Genomic DNA, 12,838 nt, shown 5'->3' on the forward strand with positions numbered 1-12,838 from the left:
AAACCTCCCCAAAATCCCCCAAAATTCCCCCCAAAATCCCTCCAAAAAAATCCCTCCCAGGACCCCTCAAATTCCCTCAAAATCACCCCAAAAATTCCTCCCCAAAACCCCAAAAAATCCAAAAATATCCCTAAAATTCCCCCAAAATCACAAAATTTACCCCAAAACTCCCTAAAAATCAGCCCAAAAATCCCCCAAAATCCAAAAAAATTCCCTAAAAACCGCCCCAAAATCCCCAATTTTCCCCCAAAATCCCAAATTTGCCCCAAAAATTGCCCCAAAATCCCCAAATTTTCCCCAAAACACCCCAAAATTCCCAATTTTTCCCCCAAAATCGCCCCAAAAATCCCAAATTTTCCCCAAAATTTCCCAAATTTTCCTCCAAAATCGCCCCATAAACCCCCAATTTTTCCCCCCAAAACCCCCAATTTTTCCCCAAAAATCGCCCCAAAATTCCTCAATTTTCCCCCAAAAAATCCCAATTTTTCCCCAAAAATCGCCCCAAAACCCCCAAAATTTTCCCCCCAAAATCCCTCAAATTCCCAAATTTTCCCCAAAAATCGCCCCAAAACCCCCAATTTATCCCCGAAAATCGCCCCAAAATCCCCAAATTTTTCCCCCAAAATCGCCCCAAAACCCAAAACCATCCCCCCAAAACCCCCCCGAACCCTCCCGACCTCCTCACAAATCCCAAAAAATTTCGGAAAAAAATCTCCCCCAAAATCACCAGAAATCCCCAAAAAATCGCCCAAAAAATTCCCCGCAAATCCCAATCATCCCCCCAAAATCCCCCAAACTCACCCCAAAAAAACCCCAAAACCCGAAAATGCCCCAAGAATCGCCCCAAAAAAACAAATTTTGCCCAGAAATCGCCCAAAACCCCTAAATTTTCCTCAAATTTTCCCAAAAAATCCCAAAATCCCCAATTTTTCCCCCAAAATCCCCAAATTTTCCCCAAAAATCGCCCCAAAACCCCAAACTTACCCCAAAAAACCCCAAAACCCCCCAATTTTCCCCAAAAATCGCCCCAAAACCCAATTTTTCCCCAAAATTCCCAATTTTCCCCAAAAATCGCCCATAACCCTCAAATTTTCCCCATAAAACCCCAAATTTTCACCCAAAACCCCAAATTTCCCCAAAAATTCCCAATGTGCCCAAAAATCGCCCAAAACCCCCAAATTTTCCCGAAAATTCCCAATTTTCCCCAAAAATCGCCCCAAAAATCCCAAATTTTCCCCAAAATTTCCCAAATTTGCCCCAAAAATTGCCCCAAAACCCCCATTTTTTTCCCAAAAAACCCCAATTTTCCCCCAAATTTCCCCCAAATTTTCCCCAAAACTCGCCCCAAAACCGCAAATTTTCCGGAAAACTTCCCAATTTTTTCCCCAAAAATCCCAAAATTTCCCAAATTTCCCCGGCGCTGACCGTGAGCAGCGGCTGCCGCCCCCTCCGTCCCTCTGGGACCCCGAAGTGCCTCCCCAGGGTCGGCCCCGAAGGGACCCCAAAAACCCCAAAATCCCCAAATCGACTCCAAATCCCTCCGGAACCCCCCAAAATCCCCAAATTCCCCTCCAACATTCTCCCGCAAACCCCCAAAATCCCCTAAAAATCAGCCCAAAAAACCCAAAACCATCCCCCCAAAACCCCCCGACCCCCCTCACACATCCCCCAAAATCCCCGAAAAATCGCCCCAAAAAATCCTCCGCAAATCCCAATCATCCCCCCAAAATCCCCAAGTCACCCCAAAAAATCCCCAAAACCCGAAAATACCCCAAGAATCGCCCCAAAAAAACAAGATTTGCCCAGAAATCGCCCCAAACCCCCCAATTTTTCCCCGAAAATCGCCCCAAAATCCCCAAATTTTCCCAAAAATCGCCCCAAAAATCCCCAAATTTTCCCCAAAATTCCCAAATTTTCCCCAAAAAAAATCCCAAAATTTCTCAAATTTTCCCCCCAAAAATTCCCAATTTTTCCCAAAAATCGCCCCAAAACCTCAATTTTCCCCAAAAATTCCCAAATTTTCCCCAAAAATCGCCCCCAAAAATCCCCAAATTTTCCCCATTTCCCGCTGCACTGACCGCGAGCAGCGGCTGCCGCCCCCTCCGTCCCTCGGGGGTCCCTCGGGGACCCCAAAGTGCCGCCCCAGGGCGGCTCCGAGCGCGGCCCCGAAGGGACCCCAAAAACCCCAAAATCCCCAAATCCACCCCATAATTCCATAATCCCATAATCCCCAAATTTCCCCCCCCCCAAAAAAAAACCCCAAATTTCCCGATTTTTCCCCCAAATCCCCCCAAACCCCATTCCCGCCATTCCCTGGCGCTGACCGTGAGCAGCGGCTGCCGCCCGCGCCGGCCCTCAGGGAGCCCGAAGCGCCTCCCCAGGGTCGGCCCCGAAGGGACCCCAAAAACCCCAAATTTTCCCCAAAAAACCCCAAAATCCTCAAATTTTCCCCCAAAATTCCCAAATATTCCCCAAAAATCGCCCCATAATCCCAAATTTTCCCCCAAATTCCCAAATATTCCCCCAATCCCCCAAAATCCCCGCGGTTCCCTGGCGCTGACCGTGAGCAGCGGCTGCCGCCCGCGCCGTCCCTCAGGGACCCCGAAGCGCCTCCCCAGGGTGGGCCCCGAAGGGACCCCAAAAACCCCAAAATCCGCAAATTTTCCCCCAAATTTTCCAATTTTTCCCCCAAAACACCCCAAAATCCCCCAAATTTTTCCCCAAAAACCCCCAAAATTCCCAAATATTCCCCAAAAATCGCCCCAAAACCTCCAAATTTCCCCCCATAATCCCACAAAAGTTCCCAATTTTTCCCCAAAAATCGCCCCATAACCCTCAAATTTTCCCCAAAAATTCCCAATTTGCCCCCAAATATCGCCCCAAAATCCCCAAATTTTCCCCAAAAATCGCCCCAAAAATCCCAAAATTTCCCAAATTTCCCCTGTCACTGACCATGAGCAGCGGCTGCCGCCCTCTCCATCCCTCGCTGACCCCGAAGTGCCTCCCCAGGGCGGCCCCGAAGGGACCCCAAAAACCCCAAAATCCCTAAATTTTCCCCAATTTTCCCCCAAAATTTCCCAATTTTTTCCCCAATTTTCCCCAAAAATCGCCCCAAAATTTCCCAAATTTCCCAAATTTTCCCGGCTGCTGACCGTGAGCAGCGGCTGCCGCCCCCTCCGTCCCTCGGGGACCCCGAAGTGCCTCCCCAGGGTGGGTCCCGGAGGGACCCCAAAAACCCCAAAATCCCCAAATTTTCCCCAAAAATTCCCAAATGTTACCCAAAAATCGCCCCAAAACCTGCAAATTTTCCGGAAAATTTCCCAATTTTTCCCCCAAAAATCCCAAATTTTCCCCATTTCCCCCGTCACTGACCATGAGCAGCGGCTGCCGCCCCCTCCGTCCCTCGGGGACCCCAAAGTGCCGCCCCAGGGCGGCTCCGAAGGGACCCCAAAAACCCCAAAATCCCCAAATTTTTCCACAAAAATCGCCCCAAAACCCCAAATTTTCCCCAAATTTTCCCCATTTCCCCCGTCACTGACCATGAGCAGCGGCTGCCGCACCCTCCGTCCCTCAGGGACCCCGAAGTGCCGCCCCAGGGCGGCCCCGAAGGGACCCCAAAAACCCCAAAATCCCCAAATTTTTCCACAAAAATCGCCCCAAAACCCGCAAATTTTCCGGAAAAATTCCCAATTTTTCCCCCAAAAATCCCAAATTTTCCCCATTTCCCCCGTCACTGACCATGAGCAGCGGCTGCCGCCCCCTCCGTCCCTCGGGGACCCCGAAGTGCCGCCCCAGGGCGGCCCCGAAGGGACCCCAAAAACCCCAAAATCCCCAAATTTTTCCACAAAAATCGCCCCAAAACCGCAAATTTTCCCCAAAATTTCCCAAATTTCCCCGTCACTGACCATGAGCAGCTGCTGCCGCACCCTCCGTCCCTCAGGGACCCCGAAGTGCCGCCCCAGGGCGGCTCCGAGCGCGGCCCCGAAGGGACCCCCGGGACCCCCGGGCTCCTCCGCGGGGGGGGGGCGGGGCTGGGGCGGCCTCGGCCCCTCCCCCCCCCCGGCCGCGCCCCTCCCCCCCTCGGCGCCGCCTTCAGCACCAGGTTCAGGCGGGCGGAGGGGCCGATGCGGTAATCGCACAGACGGCGATCGTCTGCGGGGATTAATTCATTAATTCCGGGTTAATTTAATTAATATTAATGAAATTTCATATGAATAATACATATCTATATGTTATATATAGAAATAATTATATAGATATAATTTATATATATAATATTCAGGGCCGATGCGGTAATCGCACAGACGGCGCTCGTCTACAGGGGAAATTCATTAATTCTGGGTTAATTGGAGTGAAATTAATGAAATTTTATATGACTAATACATATCTATATATTATATATATAAATAATTCGATAGATATAATTTATATATAAAATATTCCGAACCCGATGCGGTAATCGCACAGACGGCGATCGTCTGGGGGATTTAATTAATATTAATTAAATATTGATTAATAATAATTAATATTAATTAAATTTTATATTAATAATATATATCTATATATTATATATGTAAATAATTTTATAGATATAATTTATATATATAATGTTCAGGGCCCGATGCGGTAATCGCACAGACGGCGCTCGTCTGCGGGGGAAATTCATTAATTCCGGGTTAATTTAATTAATATTAATTAAGTTTTATATGAACAATACATATCTATATATTATATATATAAATAATTCGATAGATATAATTTATATATAAAATATTCCGAACCCGATGCGGTAATCGCACAGACGGTGCTCGTCTGGGGGATTTAATTAATATTAATTAAATATTAATTAATAATAATTAATATTAATTAAATTTTATATTAATAATATATATCTATATATTACATATGTAAATAATTTTATAGATATAATTTATATATATAATATTCAGGGCCGATGCGGTAATCGCACAGACGGCGATCGTCTGCGGGGATTAATTAATTAATTCCGGGTTAATTTAATTAATATTAATTAAATTTCATATGAACAATACATATCTATATGTTATATATAGAAATAATTATATAGATATAATTTATATATATAATATTCAGGGCCCGATGCGGTAATCGCACAGACGGCGCTCGTCTGGGGGGGAAATTCATTAATTAATTCCGGGTTAATTTAATTAATATTAATTAAATTTTATATTAATAATATATATCTATATATTATATATATAAATAATTATATATATGTAATTTATATATATAATATTCAGGGCCCGATGCGGTAATCGCACAGACGGCGCTCGTCTGCGGGGAAATTAATTAAATTCATTAATTCGGGGTTAATTGGAGTGAAATTAATGAAATTTTATATGAATAATACATATCTATATATTATATATATAAATAACTATATAGATATAATTTATATATAAAATATTCAGGGCCCGATGTGGTAATCGCACAGACGGCGCTCGTCTGGGGAATCAATGAATTAATTAATTTGATTAAAATTAAATTTGATTAAAATTAAATTAAATTTGATCCCCAAAAGAATCCTCAAAATAACCCAAAAATCCACCCAAAAAGAAACCAAAACCGTCTCGAAAATGAAAAGAGCCTCAAAATAACCCAAAAAACTCCTCCAAAATAAACCAAAAGAACCCAAAATAACTCAAAAATAACCCAAAGATATCTCCCAAAATTAACACAAAAATCCCCCAAAATAACCCTAAAATCACTCCAAAATAACCCAAAATAACCCAAAATAAACCCAAAAAATAACCAAAAATAACCTCCAAAACAACCCAAAATAACCCCAAAAATACCCCAAAATAACCCCAAAAAATAACCCAAAATTAACCCCAAAATAACCCCAAAAATCCCCCCAAAGAACCCCAAAATAACCCCAAAAATCACCCAAAATCACCCCAAAAATCCCCCCAAAAAACCAAAATAACCCCCAAAATAACCCCAAAAGAACCCCAAAATCCCCCAAAATAACCCCAAAATTACCCAAAAGCATCCCCAAAAATCCCCCAAAATAACCCAAAAATAACCCAAAAAACCACCAAAAATCACCCAAAAAATAACCAAAAATAACCCCAAAAATACCCAAAATCACCCCAAAAATCCCCCAAAATCACCCCAAAAAATAACCCAAAATCACCCCAAAAATCCCCCCCCAAAAAACCAAAATAACCCCCAAAATCCCCCAAAATCCCCCCAAAAAAACCCCAAAAATCACCCCAAATAACCCCAAAAAATAACCAAAAATAACCCCAAAAAGAACCCAAAATCACCACAAAATAACTCAAAAAAACCCCAAAAACACCCCAAAAAATAACCCAAAATCACCCCAAAAATGCCCCAAATCCTCGCTAAACAGCCCCAAAATCACCTGAAATAACCCCAAACAAAGTCCCCGAATTCCCCCAACATTTCAAAAATGTCAAAATCTAAAAAAAGTCCCAAAATTCTCCCCAAAAAATTCCCCAAAAATCCCCTCAAACCTCCCCAAAACGGTCCCAAAACTTCTAAAATTCCCAAAAATTCCCAAAAAATCTCCCCAAAATTCAAAATTTCCCCCAAAATCCCCTGAAAATCCCCCCAAAACCACCCTAAAATCGTCCCAAACCTCCCCAAAATGGTCCCAAAACTTCTGAAATTCCCAAAAATCCCAAAAAATCCCCTCAAAATGCAAAAAAAACCCTCCAAAAATTCAAAATAATCCCAAAAATCCCCTGAAAATCCCCAAAAAATCCCCAAGAAACCGCCCTAAAATGCCTTTGAACCTCCCCTAAATTGTCCCCAAACTTCTGAAATTCCCCAAATTTCCGAAAAATCCCCAAAAAATCTCCCAAAAATACCTTGAAAATCCCCCCGAACCTCCCCAAAATGGTCTCCAAACTCCAAAAATTCCCCCAAAAATTCAAAATAATCCCAAATTTTTCCCCAAAAATCCTCCTAAACCTCCCCAAAACTGTCCCCAAACTTCCAAAATTTCCTCCCAAAAATGCAAAATAATCCCAAAAATCCCCTGCAAATCCCCAAGAAACCGCCCTAAAATCCCCCTGAACCTCCCCAAAATTGTCCCCAAACTTCTGAAATTCCCCGAAATTCCCAAAATTTCCCAAAATTTCCCCAAAAAATCCCCCAAAAATCCCCTGAAAATCCCCCCGAACCTCCCCAAAATTGTCCCCAAACTCCAAAAATTCCCCCAAAAATCCCCAAATTTCTCCCTCCAAATCCCCCCGAACCTCCCCTAAATTGTCCCCAAACTTCTGAAATTCCCAAAAATTCCCAAAATTTCCCCTTAAAATGTCCCTAAACCTCCCCAAAATGGTCCCGAAAACTTCTAAACTTCCCAAAAATCCCAAATTTTCCCTGAAAATCCCCAAAAATCCCCTAAAAATCTCCCCCAAATCCTCCTAAACCTCCCCTAAATTGTCTCCAAACTTCTGAAATTCCCCAAAATTCCCCCAAAAATTCAAAATAATCCCAAATTTTCCCCCCAAAATCCTCCTAAACCTCCCCAAAACTGTCCCCAAACTTCCAAAATTTCCTCCCAAAAATGCAAAATTTCCCAAAAAATCCCCTGCAAATCCCCAAGAAACCGCCCTAAAATCCCCCCGAACCTCCCCAAAATTGTCCCCAAACTCCAAAAATTCCCCCAAAAATCCCCAAATTTCTCCCTCCAAATCCCCCCGAACCTCCCCTAAATTGTCCCCAAACTTCTGAAATTCCCCAAAATTCCCAAAATTCCCCAAAATTCCCCAAAGCCCCGCCCTACCCGCGAGCGCGGTGCCGCGGTACAGGAGGCGCTGCTGCGGCACCGGCACCTGGAGGCGCTCGGCCACGAGAGCCTTGAGAGCGGCCACGGAGTCCTGCGGGGACACCTGGGGGGGAAACGGCCCCGAGTGAGCCCCAAAATAACCCCGAAACGGGCACAAAATAACCCCGAAATGGGCACAAAATAACCCCGAAATGGGCACAAAATAACCCCGAAACGGGCACAAAATAACCCCGAAACGGGCACAAAATAACCCTGAAATGGGCACAAAATAACCCTGAAACGGGCACAAAATAACCCCGAAACGGGCACAAAATAACCCCGAAACGGGCACAAAATAACCCTGAAATGGGCACAAAATAACCCTGAAACGGGCACAAAATAACCCTGAAATGGGCACAAAATAACCCCGAAACCGGCACAAAATAACCCCGAAACGGGCACAAAATAACCCTGAAATGGGCACAAAATAACCCTGAAATGGGCACAAAATAACCCCGAAACGGGCACAAAATAACCCTGAAATGGGCACAAAATAACCCCGAAATGGGCACAAAATAACCCTGAAACGGGCACAAAATAACCCTGAAATGGGCACAAAATAACCCCGAAATGGGCACAAAATAACCCCGAAACGGGCACAAAATAACCCTGAAACCGGCACAAAACCCCCCCGAAATCACCAAACAGTCCCACAGAAATTCAAAAAAATTCCACCCAAAATTCTCAAAAATATTCCAAACAAATCCCACAAAAATTCAAAAAAATTCCCCCCGAAATAACCAAACAGTCCCCACAGAAATTCCAAAAAAATTCCCACCAAAATTCTCAAAAATATCCCAAAAAAATCCCACAAAAAATTTAAACAAATTGCCCCAAAATCCTCAAAAAATCTTCAAAAATATTTCAAAAAAATCCCACAAAAATTCCAAAAAAATTCCCCCCAAATCCTCAAAAAATCCTCAAAAATATTCCAAAAAAATCCCACAAAAATGCCTCAAAAAAATTCCCCCAAAATTCTCAGAAAATCCTCAAAAATATCCCAAAATATCCCACAAAAATCCAAAAAAATTCCCCTCAAAAATATCCCAAACAAATCCCACAAAAATTCAAAAAACTCCCCCCAAAATCCTCAAAAATATCCCAAAAAAATCCCACAAAAATTCAAAACAATTCCCCCCCAAAAATCCTTAAAAAACCCCAAAACATCCCCCCAAAATCCTCAAAAATATATTAAAAAATCCCCAAAAACTCATCAAAATCCTCAAAAATATTAAAAAAAAAAATCCCACAAAAATTCAAAAAATTCCCCACAAAAGCGTCAAAAATATTAAAAAAAAATCCCACAAAAATTCCAAAAAAATTGCCCTAAAAGCCTCCAAAAACCCTCAAAAATATTCCAAAAACATCCCCCAAAATCCCTTAAAAAACACAAAAAAAATCCCCCCAAAATCCTCAAAAATATTTAAAAAATCCCCAAAAGTCATCAAAAATCCTCCAAAATATCCCCAAAAAATCCTCAAAAATTCCCCCCTAAAATCTCCCAAAAAGTCCCTAAAAATTCGCCCCAAAATCCTCAAAAATATTCTAAAAAATCCCCAAAAATCCCCCTCAAAAAAAGTCCCTAAAATTCTCCAAACAATCCCCAAAAATACAAAAAACTTCCCCCAAAAGCCTCCAAAAATCCTTAAAAATATTCCAAAAAAATCCCACAAAAATTCCAAAAAACTCCCCCCAAAATCCTCAAAAAATCCTCAAAAATATCCCAAAAAATCCCCCAAAAAACCCTAAAAAATATTCCAAAAAATTCCTCCCAAAATCCTAAAAAACCCCAAAACATCTCCCTAAAATCCTCAAAAGTCATCAAAAATCCTCAAAAATATCCCCAAAAAATCTTCCAAAATCTTCCAAAAAAATCCCACAAAAATTCAAAAAAATTCCTTCCAAATCCTCCAAAATATTCCAAAATCATCCCCCAAAATCCCTTAAAAAACACAAAAAATCCCCCCCAAAATCCTCAAAAATATAAAAAAAAATCCACAAAAGTCATCAAAAATCCTCAAAAATATCCCCAAAAAATCTTCAAAAATTCCCCCCTAAAATCTCCCTAAAAATCCCTAAAAATTCGCCCCAAAATCCTCAAAAATATTCTAAAAAATCCCGAAAAATCCCCCCAAAATCCTCAAAGAATTCTAAAAAACCCCCAAAATTCCCCCCTAAAATCCCTCCAAAAATCCTCAAAAAATTAAAAAAAAAAAAAACAAAAAAAATCCTCAAAAAAATCCCCAAAATATCCCCCAAAATCCCTAAAAATCCTCAAAAAATCCTCAGAAATTTTCCAAAAAAAATTCCCCCAAAAATCCTAAAAAGGATAAAAAATTCCCCCTAAAATCCCCAAAAAATCGCTCAAAAATTCCCCTTTAAAATCCCCCCAAAATCCTCAAAAATATTCCAAAAAATCCCAAAAAATTAAAAAAAAAAATCCTAAAAAACCTCACAAAAATTCCCCCAAATCCCAGAGAAATCCTAAAAAGTGACCAAAAACTCCCCAAAAAATCCTCAAAAATATTCAAAAAATCAAAAAATTCTCCCTAAAATCCTCAAAAATATTCCCAAAAAATCCTCAAATAATTCTCAAAAATTCCCCCCAAAAAACTGAGAAATGTTTTTAAAAATCCACAAAAATCCTCAAAAATATAAAAAAAAAAAATCCCCCCAAAATCCCCAAAAATCCAAAAAAATCTGCCTAAAATCTCTCGAAAATATTTCAAAAAAATCCTCAAAAAATCCTAAAAAAACCCAAAAAATCCCCCTAAAAATTCTAAAAAATATTCCCAAAAAATCCTCACAAATTCCCCCCAAATATCCTTAAAAAATTACAAAAATTTCCCCCAAAATCCTCAAAAATATTTCCAAAAATCCCCCAAAAAGCCACAAAAATTCTCTCCTAAAATTCCCAAAAAATCCCCAAAAAATCTCCACAAAAATCCCCAAAAAATCCCTAAAAAATCTCCCCCAAAATTCTCAAAAATCTCCCAGAAAATCCCCAAAAAATCCTTTAAAAATCCCAAAAAATCTCCCCAAAATTCGCCTCAAAAATCCCCAAAATTCCTCAAATCTCTCCCCCAAAAAATCCAAATAACCCCAAAAATCCTCCAAAAATCCTCAAAAAATGGTGAAAAATTCACCCCAAAAAATCCTCAAAAATTCCCCAAATCCCCCCCAAAAAATCCTCAAAAAAATCTCAAAATTTCCCAGAAAATTCCCCCAAAAATCCCAAAAAATATTCCAAAAAAATTCCTCAAAAAATGCGAAAAAATCCCAAGAAAATCTCCCAAAAATCCTCCAAAAATGGCTCAAAAATGGTGAAAAATTCACCCCAAAATCCCCCAAAAAAACCTCAAAAATTCCCCAAATCCCCCCAAAAAATCCTCAAAAATTCTCAAAATTTCCCAGAAAATTCCCCCAAAAATCCCGAAAAATATTAAAAAAAAATCCTCAAAAAATGCGAAAAAATCCCCAAAAAATCCCCCAAAAATGGCCCAAAAATGGTGAAAAATTCACCCCAAAATCCCCCAGAAAAATCATCAAAAATTCCCCAAATCCCCCCCAAAAAATCTCAAAATTTCCCATAAAATCCCCCCAAAAATCCCGAAAAATATTTCCAAAAAATCCTCAAAAAATGTGAAAAAATCCCAAAAAAACCCCCCAAAAATCCTCCAAAATCCCAAATATTCCCCCAAAACCCCTCACAAATATTCCAAAAAAATCCCCCCAAAAATCATCAGAAATCCCCTTCAATTCCAAATTTTAAATTCCAAATTTTCCCCAAAATTCACCGAATTTCCCCCAAAATTCCTCTACAAAAACATCCCCAAATTCCCCCTCAAAAAATCCAAATTTCCCCAAAATTTCCCTTAAAATCTAAAAAAAATTCTCCAAAAATGGTGAAAAATTCACCCCAAAATCGCCCAGAAAAATCAAAAATTCCCTGAAAATCTCCCCAAAAATCCCCTCAGAAAAAACCGGAAATTCCCCAAATCCCCCTCAAAAATTCTCCAAAATTCTCCAAATTTCCCCGAAAATCTCCCCCAAAATTCCCAAATCCTCAAAAATCCCCCAAAGTCCCCCCAAACCTCCCCAAATCCCCACAAAAAAAAACCAAAAAAACCAAAAAAAACCCAAAAAAACCAAAAAAAAAACCAAAAAATCGGAATTTCCCCTCAGCCCCTCCCCCACCTGGAGGCTGCACTCGCGGCCCTGCAGCGCCTTCACCGTCAGCAGCATCGCGGGCCCCAAACCCCAAAAAAACCCCAAAAAACACCAAAAATCAACGCGGGGACCCCAAAAATCAACGTGGGGACCCCAAAAATCAACTCGGGGACCCCAAAAATGTAAAATATTCCTCAGGAAAACCCAAAATTCCTTAAATTTTCCCCAAAATTCAGCGGGAGCGCCGGGAGCAGCGAGTTGGGAGGACTCGGGGATAGAGCGGCACCGGAAGTAGCAGCGAGAGGCAGAGAGCGGCACAGGAAGTTCTCTAGAGTGAGGAGAAAATGGCGGAATGACCACAGACCCGGAGGGAACCCGAAAATCCCCTCAGGGATCCCAAAAATCAACGCAGGGACACCAAAAATCAACTCGGGGACCCCAAAAATGTAAAAGATTCCTCAGGAAAACCCAAAAATCCCAAAAATTGCCCCAAAATTCAGCGGGAGCGCCGGGAGCAGCGAGTTGGGAGGACTCGGGGATAGAGCGGCACCGGAAGTAGCAGCGAGAGGCAGAGAGCGGCACAGGAAGCTCCCGGAGATGAGGAGAAAATGGCGGAATGACCACAGACCGGGAGGGAAAACGAAAATCAACTCGGGGAACCCGAAAATCAACGCAGGGATTCAAAAAACCCCGAAAAATGTAAAAAATTCCTCAGCGAAACCCAAAAATCTCAAAAGTTTCCCCAAAATTCAGCGGGAGCGCCGGGAGCAGCGAGTTAGGAGGACTCGGGGATAGAGCGGCACCGGAAGTAGCAGCGAGAGGCAGAGA

The 12,838-nt window shown here is 41.6% G+C and overlaps 1 protein-coding gene across 1 annotated transcript in view; it reads right to left on the minus strand.

Annotated features, from left to right (window-relative positions):
• Window positions 1-12,287, minus strand: part of LOC131569969 (protein FAM3A-like) — a 21,950-nt gene extending 9,663 nt beyond the window's left edge. The window contains exons 1-3 of the mRNA XM_058822298.1: window positions 12,038-12,287; window positions 7,799-7,904; window positions 3,922-4,152 (exon numbers count right to left, since the gene is read on the minus strand). Of these exons, the coding sequence (XP_058678281.1) occupies window positions 3,922-4,152; window positions 7,799-7,904; window positions 12,038-12,085 (385 nt within the window). The 5' untranslated portion in view covers window positions 12,086-12,287. The remainder of the gene's footprint in view (window positions 1-3,921; window positions 4,153-7,798; window positions 7,905-12,037) is intronic.
• Window positions 12,288-12,838: the final 551 nt, after the last annotated feature.

This window comes from Ammospiza caudacuta, chromosome 32 (genome assembly GCF_027887145.1).
Source record: "Ammospiza caudacuta isolate bAmmCau1 chromosome 32, bAmmCau1.pri, whole genome shotgun sequence".
Taxonomy (NCBI): domain Eukaryota; kingdom Metazoa; phylum Chordata; class Aves; order Passeriformes; family Passerellidae; genus Ammospiza; species Ammospiza caudacuta.